The 23,295-nt window shown below is 38.2% G+C and overlaps 2 protein-coding genes and 1 non-coding gene across 3 annotated transcripts in view; all 3 read right to left on the reverse strand.

Moving 5' to 3' along the window:
- Positions 1-23,295, reverse strand: part of LOC124615377 (probable ATP-dependent RNA helicase DHX35) — a 223,802-nt gene that overhangs the window by 127,216 nt on the left and 73,291 nt on the right. The gene's annotated exons all lie outside the window — the stretch shown is intronic.
- The window catches only part of LOC124615379 (ceramide phosphoethanolamine synthase), a 46,113-nt gene continuing 31,203 nt past the window's right edge, over positions 8,386-23,295 (reverse strand). The window contains exon 2 of the mRNA XM_047143204.1: positions 8,386-12,436. Within this exon, the coding sequence (XP_046999160.1) occupies positions 11,293-12,348 (1,056 nt within the window). The 5' untranslated portion in view covers positions 12,349-12,436 and the 3' untranslated portion in view covers positions 8,386-11,292. The remainder of the gene's footprint in view (positions 12,437-23,295) is intronic.
- On the reverse strand, positions 12,781-12,855 carry Trnap-ugg. The gene has a single exon. It is a non-coding gene; the product is annotated as a tRNA-Pro (tRNA).

Here is a 23,295-nt window from a genome sequence, read left to right on the forward strand (position 1 = left end):
GGTTAATCATGTGAACAAGCAAATTTCACAAATCCTAATCTTACTGTTTTCATAATCTATATCTAAAAACAAAGATGATGTGACTTACCAAACAAAAGCGCTGGCAGGGCAATAGACACACAAACAAACACAAACACACACACAAAATCAAGCTTTCGCAACCAGCGGTTGCTTCATCAGGAAAGAGGGAAGGAGAGGGAAAGACGAAAGGATGTGGGTTTTAAGGGAGAGAGTAAGGAGTCATTCCAATCCCGGGAGCGGAAAGACTTACCTTAGGGGGAAGAAAGGACAGGTATACACTCGCACACACGCACATATCCATCTGCACATACACAGACACAAGTAGACATTTGTAAAGGCAAAGAGTTTGGGCAGAGATGTCAGTCAAGGCGGAAGTAAAGAGGCAAAGGTGTTGATGAAAGACAGATTCGTTTGCTCCAGTCCGGAATCCCTGAACCATTACACCAACAATCTGAAAACAGTTTTTGCATCCCGCAACTACCCTCCCGAACTGGTACAGAAGCAAATAACCAGAGCCACTTCCTCATCCCCCCAAACCCAGAACCTCCCACAGAAGTGCCCCACTTGTGACAGGATACTTTCCGGGACTGGATCAGACTCTGAATGTGGCTCTCCAGCAGGGATACGACTTCCTCAAATCCTGCCCTGAAATGAGATCCATCCTTCACGAAATCCTCCCCACTCCACCAAGAGTGTCTTTCCGCCGTCCACCTAACCTTCATAACCTCTTAGTTCATCCCTATGAAATCCCCAAACCACCTTCCCTACCCTCTGGCTCCTACCCCTGCAACCGCCCCCGGTGTAAAACCTGTCCCATGCACCCTCCCACCACCACCTACTCCAGTCCTGTAACCCAGAAGGTGTACACGATCAAAGGCAGAGCCACGTGTGAAAGCACCCACGTGATTTACCAACTGACCTGCCTACACTGTGAAGCTTTCTATGTGGGAATGACCAGCAACAAACTGTCCATTCTCATGAACGGACACAGGCAGACAGTGTTTGTTGGTAATGAGGATTACCCTGTGGCTAAACATGCCTTGGTGCACGGCCAGCACATCTTGGCATAATGTTACACCGTCCGGGTTATCTGGATGCTTCCCACTAACACCAACCTGTCAGAACTCCGGAGATGGGAACTTACTCTTCAGTATATCCTCTCTTCTCGTTATCCGCCAGGCCTCAACCTCTGCTAATTTCAAGTTGCTGCCACTCGTACCTCACCTGTCTTTCAACAACATCTTTGCCTCTTTACTTCCGCCTCAACTGACATCTCTGCCCAAACTCTTTGCCTTTACAAATGTCTGCTTGTGTCTGTGTATGTGCAGATGGATATGTGTGTGTATGCGAGTGTATACCTGTCCTTTTTTCCCCCTAAGGTAAGTCTTTCCGCTCCCGGGATTGGAATGACTCCTTACCCTCTCCCTTAAAACCCACATCCTTTCGTCTTTCCCTCTCCTTCCCTCTTTCCTGATGAAGCAACCGCTGGTTGCGAAAGCTTGTGTGTGTGTGTGTGTGTGTGTGTGTGTGTGTGTGTGTGTGTGTGTGTGTGTGTGTGTGTGTGTGTGCGCGCGCACGTGCGCGTGCGCGTGTTTGTGTGTCTATCGACCTGCCAGCGCTTTTGCTTGGCAAGTCACATCATCTTTGTTTTTAGATATGTTTTTCCCATGTGGAATGTTTCCCTCTATTGTTTTCATAATCTGCTTGACACATGTGGCTTCTTGGTTATGCAGGTATGTATCACACTACAAGTTTAAAGCTTTGGAGATATAGCTCTATTTCATTTTTTTACCTGTCATCCTCATCTTCAACTCTGGTAGTGCTCTGGCTATTTTTTTTCCTTTTTAATATAGAGTGTCAAGGTGAACTTTAGTTTGTATTCCACGCTAAACCATTAATAACTCTCATAACTGGCTGGAGGAAACGTATTACAGGTCAAAGGAATGCAAGGGTATATGAACATCTCTAGTAAATAACGACATTTAGTATAATCATGAGGTTAGGTGTTGCTTTACTTAGTAGCATAATCGACTAACTTTGTAGCAACTGTGTTAAGTCAACCACATAGCTGAAAAGCATTTGTGTCAGCAAAACTTCAGCACTATTGAAGCAGACTATTTATACACACAACATACACTAAGTTTCAATGATGACCAGAGTATATTCATCTCCCATGTTAAGAAAATAAAATGAATTCCACAATAAATTAAGTTACACATTTACATGATTATGAGGAATTTCTTAGAAGGAAATACAACCTGCCAATGGTATCACACACATGGTCCTGTAACATTGAGCCCATTTAAGATTTATGATGAGAGCCAAGCATGTGTAAATCAAGGATAGATAACATATATAAATCTGATGCATGTCTGAGCGAACAATTGGGTGAAAAAAGGGAGTAGGGAGAAAGACAAAGACCTTGTGATTAGTTGCGACACTGTAGCATGAAATACTTGAATCACAGAACACGAAGATTTGAACTCCATTTCTCAAAGAGTCCAAATCCAACTGGGACAGGACCGGAATTGAGAGGAACAACTGCAGTATTACTGCTGCCTGTATTAACAAACTAACCTAAAGGTTTATGACAACATGAAATACAGATTGAGAGATATCTGTAACACTGGTGTCTTCTGTGTTATTACATGAGAATGAAGAAACCAGAGTCATTAGCAGTGTTCCACTTGTTTGTAGAAACTGGAATAGTGTTGACATGCCAGTAAAATGTAACCAAAACTGAGCTTCTGTTCTGAGTACAATTTTGATACAATTATACTGGTGTGCAAAACTTAAGGACAAAAATAACTTTCACATGATGTGTCACTCCCAGGTACCATATTTCAATGAAACTTGGGCCATACATGGAAAGAACTGATGCAGTGTAGTACAGAAGGTAACTGAAAGAAACATGCAATGAGACCAACTGAAATGACACTTTTATTCAAAGGCAATAGTTCATGATGGTCCTTTGGACATTACAAAAGATGAGGAATGGTTCTTAGTAGGGTCTGTGATCACCATGGATGGTACTGCAAGCTCTTCAACATGTTCCCATGCTGGCCATGAGGTGGGTAATTTTTTGGGGTAGGTCATTCCATTCCTCCACCAATGCAGTTTGCAACTGCTGCGTGGTCACTGGTGCATGAATATGCTACAGTACATCTTCCTATCGCACACCACAAGTGCTCAATGGGTTTCAGTTGGGGAAACGAGCAGGTCAGACCACTCACCATATATCCTCTCATTCCAAGAGCTCCTCCACCTGCACTGTTCAATGCAGATGACCATTATCATCCATAAAAATGAAATCATGGCTGAAAGCACTGCTAAAAGACACACAGGGAAGGAGTACAGTGTCATAGTAATTTTGACAGCTGACTATTGTGTTATGTTCAAAGATTTGGAAGCTTTGGAAGTCAGTACACCCATGAAACTTTATGCCCACCTGCACGCTGCCAAATATGTCATACTTCATTTCAATGACTGCTTCACAGCCTGTGCCATATGGATCCCTCCCACCAACACCAGCTTTTCTGAATTTTCCAGGTGGGAATTCTCACTGCAATATATCCTACATTCCCGTAACCATCCTGGCCACAACCTTTATTAGTCATTTTCCTCAGCCATCCAGCCTCCCTTTCCCATTCCAGCATGGAAAACCCTCATTCCACCATCGCATCCTGTCTTTTTACTTCTCTTCTTTCTGCCAGCCCCCCCCCCCTCCCTCCCCCCCCCCCCCCACACACCCACCCTCCCCACCTCTCCACTGCACTCTGTCTAATCTCCCGAATGCACATAGCTGCCCTATTCTCTCTCCACCTCATCCATGCGCACTCCCCAGTAACACTGCACTGTCCGCCATCTCTACCCTCCTATCCCTCCCCTTCCCCACCCAATCTCCTCCTTACTCCCATCCAGTTGCCACTCGTATCATGCACTAGTGCTGCTGCTCACAGTGTGACTACAGTTGCCTGAAACTGCAGTCGTGTGTGTGTGTGTGTGTGTGTGTGTGTGTGTGTGTGTGTGTGGGGGGGGGGGGGGGGGGGGGGTGTCTAATTTTGATGAAGACCTTACGTGCCGAAAGCTGATTCGTGTCGCGCGCGACACGAATCAGCTTTCGGCACGTAAGGTCTTCATCAAAATTAGACACCCCCCCCCCCCCCCCCCCCCCCCACACACACACACACACACACACACACACACACACACACGGTCGACGAAGCTTTCCAATCCTGATACACTGGGTACGCCTGTACCACCTCGTACTATTGCGACAGTTAGCCAGCCGTTGCCATGAGAAAATGTGTCATTCAGATCAATACTGAAGTTCAGCCTACAGCCACAAAAGACAGCGGGTCCATCTAGTAGTGAATGTGCAGCGACAGATTTTATAGTATTCTTCACACACACACACACACACACACACACACACACACACAACCCTTATAAAAACACAAAAGAAGCCACTAGAACTACCATAAATATTGATTAGGTGCTTTTTTGTTCCCACGTGTTTGGAAGCATTGCTTTTTCCACCATGTGAAATACAAATGTCACATCAGCAAAGAGCACAAATTACCGACATCGGACCTTTTCTAGGCTTGATAATGAACATAAACTGTTCCAAATATTACTTCAAGAAAACAGCGTTGTTGTTGTTGTTTTGCCATAATGAACACTGAATACCAAATCAAAACACTAATAATATTATGACAATGATACACATGAAATTACAGCTTACAGAAAAATAAATAAAGCCTTAAATGAATTAACCATCCACTCAAGATTTTTACCAATTTCTTAAGCACAATCATAGCACATGAACAAGTCCAAAAAAAAGCACAACACTGAGCAATAAGAACATACATCCTAAATAATGCTTGAGAAAGAGGAAAAATAGCAACTGATATATAGGTTGCACCCAGCTTCCTGATTTCTATAAACTTCAATATGTGCAGTAATGAAAGACAACTAATGAGTTTAAAGTTTCCCAACCATCTGTTTAAAGAAGAAGAAGAAGAAGAAGAAGAAGAAGGAGTGGGGTTTCAACACAAAGGTCCTAAGTTTGATGAAAATCTGGAGAAATAATGGAGTACTCAGGACATGGAAGAAAAATTGGGAAACTGGAAAAGTTGGCAGGTATGTGTTTTGCACCACTTCCACATGCACCAATGACCATTTAGCAGTTGTCAGTCACACTGGTGGAGGAATGGGAGGCCCTATCACAAGAACTCCTTACCGACTTTGTGGCCAACATGAAGGAAACATTGCAGAGCATGCATTACCATCTGTGGTGATCAAACATCATAGTAAGAACTATGTCCTGCTTTTTGTAGTGTGTGTGTACTTCTTTCAGTAACACACTGTACTATACAGTAGTAGTCCTTTCTATGTATAATCCAAGTTTTACTGAGCTACATTATTTGGCAGAAACACATCACAAGGAAGTTACTTTTGTCCTTAAATTTTCCACACCAGTGTCTAAAGTGGAAAAGTGTCATGAAAATAAGTTAACGATCAGATTCACCACTAACGTCACACTACAAAAGTAATATTCTGCAGCTGGAAGCATAATACCATTAGTACGTGACACATTTGCTGGCATTAACAATAACATACTATGCCATTAATAGATTTTAACATAACAGAACTTTGGTAACAGAATTCACATAGATTATGCAGCATATCTTAACAAGACATACATCCATTTTCAACAAGTCATTGAACAATATACATTCTGACAAAGAGTGCATGTTCCTAAGATGGGTTACCAGGTTCCAGTTCTTCATGTGTATCTGTCATTCAGTGTCTCCGTAATAAGATGAATGATTACCTTTACTAATCGCACTATTCGAAAATATGTGTAATGCATAAATCAGATGCCTGCTAAGAGCTGACAAGAAAGGAGAACATGGCAATGAATTTCAGTATTGTGGCATAGTAACAGAAGGTGGTTTGAACTTTGCAGTTATTTACTAGTGGAGTTACACATTTATTATTAGAAACTTCTTTAATTCTTAAAAACTGCAGAAAATTTACACTATGAAGTGGATCCTAGACACACAGTTAACCAACAGACCACAGCTTATCAATGCAGTAGTGTTGAATATGTAGCTGGAGAGGAGAGGGGGGGGGGGGGGGGGGGGAGATCGACTTTCGACTTAAGACTATACTTTTATTGTTGCATTTTGTTTACTGCAGAATTGTAAAAATACAACGTGGTTTTTTTCACAGATGTAGATTTTTTATTTTATGTATCATCACTCACCTGTTAAAATTAATATGGACTTCTATAGCAATGATCAAATGACATCTAGCACATGCCAGTTAGTCACAATGCTCAAAAACTGTAGTCGTGAGAAGACATACAGAATTGTTTTTCAGCCTGTTTTATGTTGTTTATAAAGTCCAGCAAAATCTTTCAATCGAAGTATATAATTGCTGAACATCTGATTATATGGCCCAATAATTTCTCGCAAATTAAAATTCAATACATTATTTTTGACAAAGGTTCACACTTGAAAACAAACAATACAACATGCCTACAGAGAAGATTGCAAAATCACTTCCACTGATAGTGTTACTTAAATTATTTCATAAATAACCTGTCAACAGATCCGTATCATTTTAAACAGACTTTACAACTGATTATAGAGAAATGATGCTTATGAAGTGAGCTTAAGAATATTAGATAATCCAAAGGACCAATTTGTAATGATGTAACAACATAAAAAAACCATGAACACAGTTTAACCTGGCTGAAATTAACTACGGTGTACTAGGGTAGCCAAACAATCATTGGATCTTGAGAATAAAATACATCTTAGTAAGATTCAGCAAATGTTATTCTCCACTGCTCAAAATGATAACAGATGTTAAACATAAGTTAGTGCAATAAAATGCTGGTAACCGAATAAAAATTTGCTGTGTTGTTTTCATGTAGCATACGCTGCGGATCCCAAGTCAATAACATACTTAAAATATGCCAATTTGAGGAAGTTAAACAAGCTGGAACGACCAGAGGAATGTCTGCCTCAGTAGCCAAGATTGCTAATGTACAAATGTGCATTGGATCTTTATTCAGAGCTAGCTGTTTGAATCTTGCTGGTTGAAGATATTTGCCAACATGAGGAGCAGCAATGATGGCACAAGATTCATGATCACCAGAGTCCATAGCAATGCCTTGGATTAAATTCCAAACCTCTCCACAGTTTCTTCTGGATTGAGGGTATGTGTCACTGTCAACCAATAATGATGGTGATCTGTCTGTCAGATTGTGATATTGAGCTTGTTGGTCCCTTATTATTCACAGTAGTAGTTCATAAACCAGCACTGTGTTTCACCTTATCCTTTCTTTTAACTCCGACACTTCATGAAGAAAAACTGCCATTGTAACTGAAAGAAGAAAAGTCTGTTTGGGCACTAAACTTTCTGCTTGGAATCTCCCAAACAACAATAACCTACAACTTTTTTTTTCTATGATTGTAATCAGTGCATGGAGGGCAGACACTGGACTATAGCTTTTTTTGAAAAATGTTGTGTTATGGAGGAAATAACTTTCAAGACACTCATACAGCTTTTCTTGGAAAGGATGATCAAACCGAAAAAGTTCAAAGAAAAATTGCCTTATTAACGACAGGTTTCGCAAATACTCATGAAATCATTATAACGATACAAAATGAATTCCAATGCTGTACCTTAAGACACATATGCATCACATGAAACAGTGCTTTTAAAATATTGATAATGTATCTCCACTCATCACGCATTAACATCAAGTAAACACCAATGTGATGTGCTCAATGACATTAGCAAAAACAGGTAATACACAAACAGTGTGTGGCAAATTCTTCAGCAGACTGAAAAGTGCTGGCTGAATGCAAATAATTTACGAATAAAGGAGACCACACGCCAAATACTACAACCAACGAGTTGTCAATAGATTAAAATGTTCTTTTCAGTGTTTTTGTTAAACAGTGTCAAATATTTCACTATTGCTTTTTTTGTCTAACAGACCGAGCAACCACAAAATGGGTACAGAAAATACAAACTGCAGGCACAATATGAATAGTACTTTCATTATTAACATGAACAATTCATCTGCAGTTTGCTCCCTCTCTCTTTAATTCAGTTACAAGAATTCTAGTTATTGAGTGAGTTTTGTACAACCAATAAATGACTGTCTCATTACAGATGAACCAAGATTAAAATTAGAATAATTTTTTCTATTAGAAGCCAGAAATTACATAGTGTGTCTAGTGTTATGTGTACGGTAATAGCATGCTTGTTTAAATCAGCAATGAAATCAAGATTTTGAAGTTCTGAACTTCACAAATTATTATAACACAACATACTATTTATAAATAATGCCCATTTCAAGTATGGCTTTCATCCTTTATTGCTTTGACTGAATACACTAAGTTTCACAAGTAGAAATGTAAAAAGTTAAATAGTTCTTGTAAACATAGAAATGCTACATTTATGAACAATAAGTTATATGGAAACTTTCCATTCAAAATACTGACATTTGCTAAAATATTAACAAGAAGAAAGTTAACAAATGCTAGCAGCAATATAGGAAACAACACTGCACCTGATGCTCGAAAGGAACATATTTCCAACTTATTGAACAGTGTGGAACAACAGTGTAGAATTCATTACCAATTAAAATTATTCTTATATTCTGATGTTACATTATTCATTCCTGTTGTTGCAAATAGTAACTTAATTAGTAACAAAGTTGCATGCTAAATGAACAGCATATTCAACTTCTGTCAGGAAAACATTATTCCCAGACCATAAGAATCTATAAACAAAATTTCAGCAAAATTTATTTTAATAGCATGAAACAATTAAGTAACAGTTTAAATAGAAAACATATATGACTTTAAATTCTCAAAAAATAGGTAGTTTTAAAAGGTGTATAAAAATACTACCACACTTAAGAGAGTATAACTTCATCAAGTTAAGCAGCCAGTTGCAGCTACAGTGTGAGCAACACACTTGCTACAAATATAAGGAAGACATCTAACTGCACAATACTGTTATTTTGTAAATTAATTTTAAAAGCAATTCATTGTGACTAGACTGCTTAATACAGTAATAGACAGTAAATGCATGAAAACATTGCCATTACATTTATAAAGGAAGAATAAATACAGGTTACTGAAGGACTATGTGATAATACAGCCACAAAAATGTAGCCGACTAGTAAATTTGCATACAGCCTACAAAATACTCCGTTACATATAACATAAACGCAAAAGAGAAAACATTCTGCTGACAGTCAGTCTAGAAAGTTCATTTCCATATGCATGTGGCAGGAAGTGTGACTACATTTTTTTCCATCTCTTTCTCTCTGACCAACATATATGCCAGACACCTTTTTAAAGTACAAACAACAATAAATATGAATACCTGAATTTTACGTAGTAAATTAATTTTACAATCTGCAAAATTTTTAAATTTCCTTTTCGGTATAAAAATTTCCTTAAAATGACATCGAACTATGCAACAGTCTTCTTTACTTCAAAGCTATCATGCTATCAGTTCAAAAGAAGACATAAGTATATTCATATTGCAAGTATTCCTTTGTTTTTATAGTATTTTCTACAGCACTGTGGTAATATTTTAAATGGTATTTATTGTAATATATTTTAGAATATTAAGTCACAAATTAGGTTTCTTTCCAGTTTACAATGTATCAAAATAAAAAATAAGGCTGAAAGTACAACTGAAACAGTGGCTGATACCCTTTTTGAAGGATTAATGACTAGAGGCTTAACAGGTGACGTTTAAAAAAGTTTACAAAGGTTCTATTTTGTTTCAATAATACATGATTGATATTTTAATATGAAATTTTAATGGCAATATATCCAAATAAAATTAAGAGCTAAGCTGTAGCACAGAAATATTCAGGCTCTCTGACTGATACATACTGCACTAGAGCTGCATGTTAAATTGTAATCATACAGCTAACACCATCACAGATGACACTTATCAGATCTTTAGTAAATTCATAACTACAAATGACTTAAAAGTGCTAGTTGTAGAGAACAATATGAAAATTGCAAATCTGTGATCTATCAATCAGTTTCCATGCAAGTGTACATGTACAAGAAAGAAAGAAGATCCTTGAGTTTTTCTTGTGTTTCTACCGGTACTTGCTATACTTCCATACCATTACAAAAATGTAATTAATAACAGATCTTTAAAAACAGCACATTCCATTTTTGGTTCTTCATGAAAAGAAATTCATGGGCAAAAATTAGACTGTTCTACATTAAACATAAAAAACTATAAAGTGTACTAATAGAAATGGGCATATTTTTGATACAATCATAGCTTTTTCCTTCTACATAATAAAAATTATGGCTAGTTATTCCTATGAAGTGAAAATGAAATATGCCAGGATAGTATACCCACTCTGACATACAATATGTGAAAACACTATCAAATCACTCTCAATAATGATAAAGAAAAGCTTAATTTGAAAATTATATTCCCCTTCAGTACATCGATCATTGTTTATTACTTCAACTCTGAGGTATGTGATTGTCTATAAGTCCTATATTTGTGTACCTCCCAATCTTTGCTTCCCACTGCTACCTCCATCTCTACACATAGCTACTGTAAGGCATTTCTATACTGTGACTCACAAACCATTATTTCAGTTACAGGCTAATAGTCCCACATATAAGGGTGGCATAAGGGCAAGGCACTCTTTAAAGAAAAATTAATGCAGTCTTAAGTTTCCTAATGCGAAACATAAAAGCATAAATGCATTCTTCTTACTAAACTTCAAAATCCTGTGGAGTATATCAGTTCAGGTTCACATGCAACAAATCATGTCAGAAACTACTTCCATGTAAGTTGTTTTAGATGCAAAAACAGTTCATTGAACGCAGTAATAAAAATTCTGATTAACTTATTAACATCTTCAAATCTAATCATCATTCTTGTTATAATACATATAAATTAAAATCTATGCAATGTTTTTGTTACTGCATTTCATAGGCAAATAAGCCAACAGTACAAATGAAACAGCAAAAAACAAAATGCTCATCATACAACATAAACACAACAATAAAATAATAATACAAAACAATGTGTCAGACAGCTGCAACAGTGCTTGCATATGCAGAGCAAAAGTAAAATAAATATAAATAAATGCCCCAAAATGCAAAATTCTTTCTAATAATTTAACTGAAAGATGGTGACTTTCATACATAAAAATATACTGAGACATTGCCATTTTAAATACTGATGCTAAACAGCTGTACTATTAGTGAGGGTCTTATAAATGAATGACTCGACTTCCTGTACATGCATTTCAGAAATACATACAATGCTTACAAGAATGAGGAAACCCACATACTGTATGGCACATAAGAATTCCCACAATTTATCACAGAAAACTGCCACAAGTAATGCATTGATTAAAGCATGCGGGTTAAAAATACGCCACAACCATGCCACCACCCACATAAGCAAAGACCGGAATGCCTGTATTTGACACGAAGCCTGGGCATCAGAAACAGCTCTTCGCTCAAGGAGATCTTGGTAGAGGGCAATGTATCGATTCCAAGCAGTTGAGCTGAGGAGTAGTTGTGCTCCAATACAGCTCAATGTCTGAAAAACTTTCTTTGATGTGATCTTGCCTTTGTAAACAAATCCTGGTCCTACTTCCTTTGTTGCATCCATTACTTGCGGAATAAGTGACTGAAGGTGAGTGTAACCTCTTCTAGGCGGATTGTTTTTTAGGTATATTAGGCAACCAATAAGCAGAGCTGTTGTTCCTAGAGCATCACACAAGCCATCCACAAAAAAGCCCACTGAGCCAATTTCTGAACCCTCACCGTGTATGTTCTTACGTGCTCTTGCAACATGTCCATCAAGTTCATCCAACATGCTTCTGATCAAAAACAAAGCAACTCCAACCCGGCGTGTAACCAAAGAATCAGATGCTACACATTTAGCTGATGCCACAGCAATTAACACATGAAACACACTTATCATATTTGGTGTTATGTACTCTATTTCATGTATTCTAAATATTTTATCAAATAATGTAGCCATTGGGCTAAACAAATAATGGTTGGGATGGTCTAACATTATAGATTTAACAGTTACATCACACAAAGGAGAAAAATCACAGGAGCCATAAGAATTTGAATCAAGTACGGACATATTGTCAATATTTCTCCGGAGTGGAAAATTTTGAATACGAGAATACAGTTTGGCATCCATGTACAAGAAGTATAACAATAACAGAATTAAGCATCCCAAAAGCAACCTGCTAAAGGAGGAAGATTGTCCAACCATAGTGGCAGATATCTTTATTATATCACAGGATTCACAATATTTACAACTAAACAAAATAATATCCCTGCAGATGCTGAAGGCCTTTCACCTGAATAGAAAACAAGAAGAGAATAGTAAGTGAACATGCAGAATAAACCATCACACAATAAAAGCTCTTTTCAATTGACAGATTTGCAAATGAGAAGCTGTTTCACTGGAGATATAACTCATCATAGGAACAGACACAATGAGAGCAACTACAGTACATACACCATGTATCATTAATATAATATCCAATAGGCACAATAAGTTGTGTATACACTGCTGGAATGGAAAAATTCATATTCACAAGTGTCTTTCTCCAACAATAATATCAAAAATGACAGTTTCCAGTGACAAGGTGATTAAAGTGACAACAGAAATAATGAAACTTCTGTGGCAGATTAAAACTGTGTGCCAGACCGAGACTCGAACTCGGGACCTTTGCCTTCCACGGGCAAGTGCTCTACCAACTGAGCTACCTGAGCACAACTCGTGCCCCGTCCTCACAGCTCTACTTCTGCCAGTACCTCGTCTCCTACCTTCCAAACTTTACAGAAGCTCTCCTGCGAACTTTGCAGATCTAGCACTCCTGAAAGAAAGGGTATTGCGGAGACCTGGCTTAGCCACAGCCTGGGGGATGTTTCCAGAATGAGATTTTCACTCTGCAGCGGAGTGTGCGCTGATATGAAACTTCCTGGCAGATTAAAACTGTGTGCCGGACCGAGACTAACTCAGTTGGTAGAGCACTTGCCCACGGAAGGCAAAGGTCCCGAGTTCGAGTCTCGGTCTGGCACACAGTTTTAATCTGCCACGAAGTTTCATATCAGCGCACACTCCGCTGCAGAATGAAAATCTCATTCTGGAAACAGAAACAATACTGCAACACATTACAGATGGCAGACAATGTGTACAGGTCTCTTTCATAAGACACTGGCAACTGGCCTGAGTAGATAGCGACAAGCTACATACTACAGAAACATCTCAGACTCCTGCTGACACACTGGTCTACTATTTCTACACTGTTACTGTAATAGTGTGGTGATTTTATTCCATTAAAAGGTTTCAGATTTCCTGGTTTTTACAGGTAGAAATTCTGAATTTCCATAAACCACCTTTTGTTGTGTGTAAGAGGAAGTTTTGTCAGTTCTTACAGCTGCAATTTTGTGTGTTATGGCAGCATGTATTAGAGGTTATGCTGAGATAAACTAGGACTGAGAACAATATATAGCCAAAACTTATTTTTATTTTCTTGTTCAAGAAACAATTCTCAGTTGTAAGACTTTACTATAGATCATCAAAATAATTTTATTAGAAATATAATTCCCACTGAAGAAACAAACCAGATACATGATCTGCATTATTTATAATTTTTTTAATTATATTAAGCTTTCGTTACCTTTAATACAGAACATGAACATCACCACATTATTCATGGCACTATGATCACACATTAAAACACACACCTTGCAGAATTTCTAGCATTTTTATACATTAGATATAATTAGCTATCACGAATTTGACACTGTAAAATTAGCAAAGAACCAATTTGTAACCACATTAGGAAAAGAAAGGAGGATATATACTTGAACATTCAATATTGATCAAAACATGTTAGTTCAGCTATACCCATTCTCTGCAAAAAAAAAAAAAAAATAAATAAATAAATAAATAAATAAATAAAAACCTACCAACTCCACTATACCAATCCCGAGCCCAAGACCTAACTGTGCAAGTGACAGAGGAGGAGGGAGAAGAGTAACAACCTTGTTAAAAATCAAGTTCTCACCTGGCCCATGTAACAGCACACTGTAAGGGCCTCTCACTAAGGCGGTAACAACAATTTGAATAGTAGTGAAGGCAGGAAGAATAGATCCTAACAAAGCAGGAATAGCAGAAGAGTATTCCTATTCAACAAAATACATCTTGTGGCCGATTTCTAATAAGTGGCAATGTGGTCAAAGTCTGCTGACCAGCGGTGCGGAAAGAATTAAACTCTTTAACTCATTTACCCCTGCTTTCACCTGAGTTTCAATCACAGAACTTTTTAACTAAACCATGTTATTGAAAGTGTAATGGAGGGTTTTAGTAATCATGAAATATTTGCAGGAGATGATAAATCCTCTGCCAATGGAGGAGCAACATGGCTATCGGATTCTGGGGAAACCAGTCAGATGCTAAATTCCAAATCAGACAAAAGATTGAGTCTTGAGGCCAATTCATTAATAAAATCAAAAAAATTCTCTGGCTCAAGTAATATTGACTCACTTTTAATTCCACGAAAACACTACAAACTATGTGAGACACACTCGTATGCGTGCACATGCGCAAATCTGTCTTGCAAGGATTACCACATGAGAACCCCTTGGATTACAGAAATTGTAGCCCAATGAGAAGTAAAATAGACAAAAAAAATCCTTAAAAAGCACACCCCATCAGTTGCCACATTTGTAATTTTGCGATACATTCTTGGTTCCATGATCAAAGTAAAGTGTGTTAACAACATTTTAAGAACAATTCCCTTTAAATATGCACATAAAATGTACTGAGTTGTTCACACACTAAGTCAAACAAGAAAGGAAACAAAACAAATCTGGAAAAAGTATTGGTAAAAATGTGTAAAAATTTCAATCTCGGAATTATGTCTACTCATCTGAAGGAAAAAATACGCGTCAATAAATAGTGTTCACCTAATAAGAATGTAAGTTAACTTCAAACTGGCTATATCATGAACTGGAAATCTTGACAAATACGTGGACAAAGGCGCGCGCGCACACGCACACACACACACACACACACACACACACACACACACACGAGGGTGGACTCAAACCTCCAGCAGGAGAGGCTGCGCAATCCTTGACATGGCGCTTCAAACCATGCGGCCACACAGTGTGGCACTATCCTTACACACAACCTCTGAGCACTGCTAAGATAGGCTGGTAATTAGTGGAATCATTCATCGAAGATCGGTAAGTGATACTTACATCAACAGGATAAATACCGGCATTAGGGAACAGTGCAACAGACTCGGTGCAGTATTCATTGACCCAAACAAATTCTTAAACTGCAAGTGTCTGGGAAAAGACGGCCTGCACTTGAATAGATTAGGCTCTGTGAACCTTGGTAAAATGTTCATAGATGTGTGTAAAGTCCTAAGAAGCAAGGGAAACTAATTCATTGTGATAGGGGTGACAAAGAAAAAATTCAAACTGAAAATAAAAAGTTTAGGTACCAAACAAAGGATGCACGCGAAATAACTAAAAGAAAAAATGATCTATTGATGCACTTGAATATAAATGGCTTAGGGGCAGAACTACCAAATCGTAAATTCTCAAAAATCGACGAACTAAAAATTCTGCTTTCAGAATCCGTAAATATTAAAATAATCTGCCTAAATGAACACTGGTTAACAGAAGATAGTATAAAAGTACTAAATAGTATTAATAATTATAAGGTAGCTGCTAGCTTTTGTAGAATAAGCAAATCTCGTGGAGGCTCCTGCATTCTTGTCAATTCTTCCATAAGTTATACAGTAAGAGATAGTTTTAATTATTTAAATGAAGAGAGCGTGTTTGAAAGTTGCTCTGTAGAGCTGAGTGATCTGAATACATTGGTTATAGCAATCTACAGAATTCCTGGATGTGCGGTAACAAAAGTGTTTTTAACCAAATTCGAATGCCTCCTGGAAAAACTCCAGAAAGAAAGTAAGAAAAAAGTTGTTATAGCAGCAGACTTCAACTTAAATGTCTTAGTTGAAAGCAATGATTCCACAAAATTTCGTGACTTAATTCAGAAATCTGGTTTCAAGCTAAATTTTTCTGAAGGCACTAGGGAAAACAGCAGATCAGTGACCTGCATTGATAATATTATTACTAACTACATATTTGACAGTGGAAATAAGCACAAATACTGCTTAGACTTGGGTATTTCAGATCACTCAGCTCTGTTTATTGAGCTCCCAAAAGCAAATAACCTAAAGTCTCCAGAAGTGTGTATAAAAAGGGATCTCAGTAAAAGTAAAATGGATTTATTCCGCAGTAAATTAAGTATAATAAGCTGGCCTGTAGACTACAATAGTTCAAGCTCGATTAACTATGACAAATTCTTAAATTGTTTCTTAGAGGTATTTAATGAATCATTTCCTCTTAGATATAAGCAAAAGAAGGTTAATGGTAAACTCAAATGGATTACAACAGGAATAAAGATCTCTAGTGCCAGAAAGAGAGAGCTCCACAATGAGTTAAAATCAAACAGAAATCCAGATTTTGTCATTTATGTCAAACAGTACAAAGCTGTATTTAGGAAAGATGTAGCGGCAGCTAAAAAAATGGCAAATAATAAATTCATACGAGAACACAGAAATAAGACAAAAGCAGTGTGGTCAGTTGTTCAGTCTGAACTAGGAGCCAAAGTAAAAATTCATGAGATTTTGAAAATTAGACATGAAAATGAAATTATAGTAAACCCTGTTCAGATGTCAAGTTGTTTCAATGAATTCTTCCTAAACGTAGTAAGATCGGATGTGGATATGACATTCTATCAGGGCATCACAAATTTGGAAAACAGCCAGAACACATCTTTTAAACAATTTGAAAAAATAACCCAAAGGGATGTGGAAAAGGAAATATTGTCTCTAAAAAACAAAACCTCACATGGGTGGGATGAAATAACAACATCTGTAATCAAGTATGTGTATGATATTATTTCCCAACCACTGTCAACTATTATAAATCAATCTTATGAACAGGGATGCTTTCCAGAGGTATTGAAATATGGTGAGATCAAACCTCTATTCAAGAAAGGATCGACAGAAGATATGGGGAATTACCGCCCTATCTCTCTCTTGCCGGTCTTCTCTAAAGTGTTTGAGAAGATTGCAGCAAAACAAATTAATAACTTTCTTACTGTAAATGACATAATTTTTAAAAACCAGTTCGGATTCCAACAGGGTAAAAGCACTGCGAATGCTATAAATGAGTTTATCCAAAAAATATGCTCCACGTTAGATAAAGGTAGAAAGGTCACAGGTATTTTCTGTGATCTGACTAAAGCTTTTGATTCAGTGAACCATGCATTACTCCTCCACAAATTACAGATGTATGGAATCAGAGACACTGCTTTAAAATGGTTTAGCTTTTACCTGTCAGGTAGGAAACAAAGAGTAATTTTAACTTCAAATGGAACCAATTATTCATCAGACTGGAAAACAGTTCCCCAAGGAGTCCCACAAGGTTCGATATTGGGTCCCTATCTGTTTTTTTTTTTTTTACGTAAATGACCTACCACTTGTTATTGATGTTCATTCAGTCTTATTTGCTGATGATACATCAGTTCTAATTGAAAATGAGGTATCTGAAAATATTCCAGAAAAAGCCAAAAACACTTTAGAAAAACTTGAATCTTGGTTCTATCAAAATGGACTAAAACTAAATGTAACTAAAACCAAAATGATGCAATTTGAAGCTAAATCAGTAGAAAGGAGTGAAATAAAGATAACTTGCAATGATCAGGATATCACAGAAGCAAACCACGTGAAGTTCTTAGGCCTAAATCTTGACAAAAATTTAAATTGGAAGGTACACATAGATTACTTAGCAAATCAACTGAACAACTTAGCATTTGCAATGTGTATTTTGTCAGGTGACACAAACATAGATACCAGAAAGATAGTTTATCACTGCTACTTTGAGTCAGTTATTCGTTATGGCATAATCTTCTGGGGAAATTCAGCAAATGTCACTAGGCTCCTAGTATTACAAAAGAAAGTAATTAGAAACATGTGTGTTGCAAAAAAACGGGAATCCTGTCGACCACTGTTAAAAAATTTAAAAGTACTATCTATCCCCTCACTTTACATATATGAGATGGTGGTGTTCCTATATAGAAATCAACATACACTAGACAATTTCCGTTTTGACCACAACTACAGCACTCGCCACAGAGATAACTTCAAACTTCCAACACATCGTTTAAAACTTTATGCCCAAACGCCAGAGTATATGGGGTTAAAAATTTTCAATAAAATAAAAGGCAGTAATATATTTAAAATGGAGATTGGTTCACTGAAAAGATTGCTCTTTACTCTCCTGGTGGAAAAGTGTTATTATTCTGTCGATGAATTCATTGAGGACAGCTTCACAATCTGAACACAGGGATTGTAATACATTTATTATTTTATGTACATGTGTAGCTGTAACTTAGAAATGTAAAATATAATGTAAACTTTTGTAGTTCTCTTAAAAAAGTGAAAAAAGTTTCTTTTGTAAACCTTGACATGTCTCCTGTACATAAAATCAAATGATTTGAAAATTGTATGTAATGAGATGAATAAACCACATAACATAACATAACATAACCAAACATCCTCAGGCAATGGGTTCTTTGAAGAGGAGAGGGGTGAAGGATAACTAACCATTCAATGTTCAACAGGCACCTGGAAGCACTGTCACTGTCACTGTCACTGGGTAATTAGGACATTTTGCTGCTTGTTCTGCTTGTCATAGGTACATAGACTTAGCACCCTCGTATCAAGTGTGTGGAACAATGATATAATTCTTAACCTAAAATTTGTTACATAAATGATATTTTTCAATGAGGAAATGCCTTTTGCAGCATATAAAATATTTAATTACCAACCAGTGCTCCACCAGGAAACTTAAAATGCCAGTAATCACATCCAACTAGGTCATATGAGGTCTGCTCCAAAAATTCTGGAACTTTGTCCACAAAATTTTTCTATGTTTACCTTTTACTTATTGTGCATGGTCCTCAAAATACTCTCCTCCACACCCATACACCACACCCATTGCTTTCTACTTCCGGAAGCAGTCTTGTTACACCTCTTCCTGGACTGTGCAAAGTGCCATCTGCAAATTTTCTTTTATCTCATCTATTGTTGTAAATCTTCATCCTTTCAATGGGATTTTCAATTGGGAAATGAAAGGAGTCTATAGGAGCCAGGTCTGGAGAATATTGAGGATGAGGCAGAGTGATTTTTTTTTTTTGTGCAATAGTCAAACACCAACAGGGATGAATGTGAGGATGTGTTACAGAGATGTAAGAGCAATGAATTCTCACACCACATTTCAAGCCATTTCCTTCTCACTTTTTCTCACAGGCATCGCACCACATCCCGATAGTACCATCAATTAACTGTTTATCCCTGTGCATGAATTCACGATGAACTAATCCTTCAAAGTCAAAGAAAACTATCAGCATGGCTTTGACATTTGACCTGACCTAACCTAACCTGAAGAGCTTTTTTCAATACTGGAGAATCTTTCCCGACCCATTGCGAAGACTGAACGGCTTACGCACTGATCACTGTAGGCTTCCTGCACCATTTTGTGTGTGTGTGTGTGTGTGTGTGTGTGTGTGTGTGGGTAGGTTTTCTTGAGTTTCAAACAAAATTTAATGCAGGCGCATTGCTCGTCTTACTCGGCCATCTAATAATTTAGAAACTGTGCGACAACATTCTACTCAATACAGCACTGAATAATAACTAACACATATACAACAAAGAAACTTCCGGCAGTTACTCACTAAACACAAGAGTATGCAGAGATGCCAACAGCATTTCACTTCAATGCACCAATGGTGCAAAATTTTTTGAACAGACCTCATATGTACACAGTTTAGTAACTTTTAACCTGTCAGAAAAAATTACAATAATCAAGTAAATAACTGATAACTACTTAGCAGCATGAGGAAGAACCAAAAGCTTGTGTCACCTTTCTAGTGTAAGAACACTCATACATAAAAAAATGTTCTGATACTTCATGTCGCCCATGGATGAAGTTCCATGCTGAGTTATCAAACACTCCGCAAGGCTTGTTATTAACACTGAACAATAGTGTCAGAACAATGTTGCTAATGGTGTATACAGTATTTAGATGAATTAATGGAAGAGTCTCAAGAAGTTTAATTTCTCCAGAGATAATTCAAGAATGTGTTTGTACCATGTCCATATCTGGAAAGCTGCCATTCATACTTTATCGACCATGCATATTTTGCCTGACTCCAAAGTATTATAAGCAGGAAAATAAATTTTCTCCAGTAGTGCAATTTTGGGTGCCCACACAGATACGACCTATGACCAATTCATCAACTCACACATGCAGTGAAACATGCACATTGCCCATAGTCTCACTCAATCATGGACTTGTTTGCTAGCCTTGAGACAAATATTTTTAATGTCAGGTAAATAAGCCCATTGCCAGAAATCAAAGTCACATGACGTGCACACATATCAACCCCATTCATTTGTTGCAGCAAGTGCATTTCTGCTGTTTCTTAACAAGTTCAACTTTAACACTCGCAAAGCACATAATACAGAAGTTAAAATAAGGTTAAGTAATAGAATAATGCCATTGCAGCTTACTGTAAAATGCAAATCTATATTCACTTTTAAGCACAATAGAGAAATTAGATCGCTCTTAAGGGCTAATGAAATAAAACAACAAATTTCTTAGTGTTTGCAAACTATCCAATAACACAAAAATATTAATTATTTTATGAAATAAGGTTTCCTCAAAATCAGATTCAAATCTAGCCTCTTAGACCCGGGACATTATGCTTTCACCATATGTAACAGTCATTCAGAGTAGAGCATAGATGAAATATATGAAGATTTTCTCAAAAATAATAGCTTCTAAAAATATAAAAGCCAAAATATATGTCAATACCTTTGCAATGAGGACATCTGTGCAAAATTTGAATCATATCAAAAATCCACACACATTTGTCGGTCTCACCCTGTTTCCACACAGTGTTGATTATCAAACCAATCACTACTACATGACAACTCGTCATCTGCTAGAATATTTTTCATACATACTGAAAAGTTATATTGGCACTGCCACTAGTTTTTTCGTGTTTCGCATAATTTGCGAATTTGTAGTTGCACCTGAATGTCAGTGACTGAATTGGGAAAGGGTGACAGGATAGAGGAAGGGGAAACTGCTGGGTGAAGATCCTCCCAGGTTCCAAGAATTCCTTATCCCAACTTCGTCTCACCATTCTTCCCCAGGACCCTTCCTAAGAACAGTAACCTTTCAGCAAAGGAAGGGACAGCTATACACAACCTGAAAACTGATGCTGACCCACCAATGTTGTTATGAATCACAGTGATTACCCGATGGAAGGCCTCCACCAACAATCTGACTCCTCCAACTACAATCTCTGCCAGAATGATCTCATACTGAAGTCCAACATAACCTCCTATTCCCACCGAAATCCATATTCCCTCCCCATAACCCCTCACCAGAATCCATCTCCTTCCTCACCCCAACACCATCCCACACATCCACCTTCTACATGCTCCATAAAACCAACAATCGTGCACACCCCATTTAAGCTGGCTATTGTGCTACCACTGAAAGAATTCCTGGTCACCAACACCACCAACCAATCTAGCATCCTACATCAAAGATACTAACCATTTCCTTCACCAGCTTTCCACCATGCAGACACCTTTACCTCCCAGATCCTTACTCGTCACTATTGATGCCACCTCCCTGTACAATTAATCCCTCATGCCCATTGCCTTACCGTTATCAAACACCCCCCCGCCTCCGCGCTCCAACGTCTTTGCGACGTTCTTTATACACATTACCAACTATATCCTGACCCACAACTATCTTTCCTTTGAAGGGAAGGTTTACAAACAAATACATGGCGCAGCAATAGACACCCATATGGCACCCTCCTATGCCAATCTAGAGGAAACCTTCCTAGTCTCCCAAAATTCCCAACCCCTAGTCTGGCTTAGGTTCATTGATGATATCTTCATGATCTGGACTCAGGGTCAGGACTACCTGTCCACATTCCTTCACAATCTAGACATAATCTCTCCCATAAACTTCACCTTGCCCTCCTGTACCCAAAGCACCACCTTCCAGGACATTGACCTCAATCTTGCTGATGGCTCCAGCCCCACCTCTGCCCACATTAAACCCACTAACCACCAACATTACCTGCATTTCGACAGTTGCCATCACTTCCACACCAAAATATCCCCTCCACACCAAAATATCCCCTCCACACCAAAATATCCCCTCCACACCAAAATATCCCCTCCACACAGCCTAGCCCCTCATGGATGATGTATGTGCAGTGACAAGAACATCCTTGTCCAATATGGTGAAGGCCTAACAAAGCCCTTTACTTACCAGCAATACCTTCCAAACTTAGTCCACAAACAGATTTCCCATGCCATATCCTCACACATCCCAGTCTTCCCATCACCCCCAAGAATCAGCTACAAAGAAGCACCCCACTAGTCACCGAACATTATTCTAGACTGAAACACCTGAACAATATCCTTTGCCAGGGCTTTGAAATGAGGGATATCCTACCCAGATCCCTCTCCCCCTACCTAACATGGCATTCCAGTGCCCATCCAATATACAACATCCTAGTCCATCCCTATGCCACTCCCACTACAACTCCTTGTCACAGGGATTATATCAATGTGGCAGACCACGGTGCAAGACCTGCCAGATTCACCCACCCAGCATCTCCCACTCCAGTTGTCACAGGCTTATACTAATCCATAAGATGCCAGGCTGCTTGTGAAAGCAGAGAAGTCGTATACCAACTCTGATGCAAAAGCTGCACAGCCTTTAATGTTGGTAAGACTACCAACCAGCTGACTTGCTGACCACCACGATGATTGGCCAGGCCACTGCCAAACTTGTCCAGAACCAAGGTAACCACCCTGTAGCACAACATGCAGCTGCCCAACATGCTCAATTTCAATTACTGCTTCACACCCAAGACATGTGGGTCCTTCCGTCCGCCACCAGCTCCTCTGGAGCACAATCTCAAAAACTGTGTGATGTTACAGTTCAAGCCAGCCTCAAACTATGCCAGGACATGCACACAAGCACTTGTGCAAAATCAATTAACAAAGACAGAGACCAGACT

This window comes from Schistocerca americana, chromosome 5, assembly GCF_021461395.2.
Source record: "Schistocerca americana isolate TAMUIC-IGC-003095 chromosome 5, iqSchAmer2.1, whole genome shotgun sequence".
Taxonomy (NCBI): domain Eukaryota; kingdom Metazoa; phylum Arthropoda; class Insecta; order Orthoptera; family Acrididae; genus Schistocerca; species Schistocerca americana.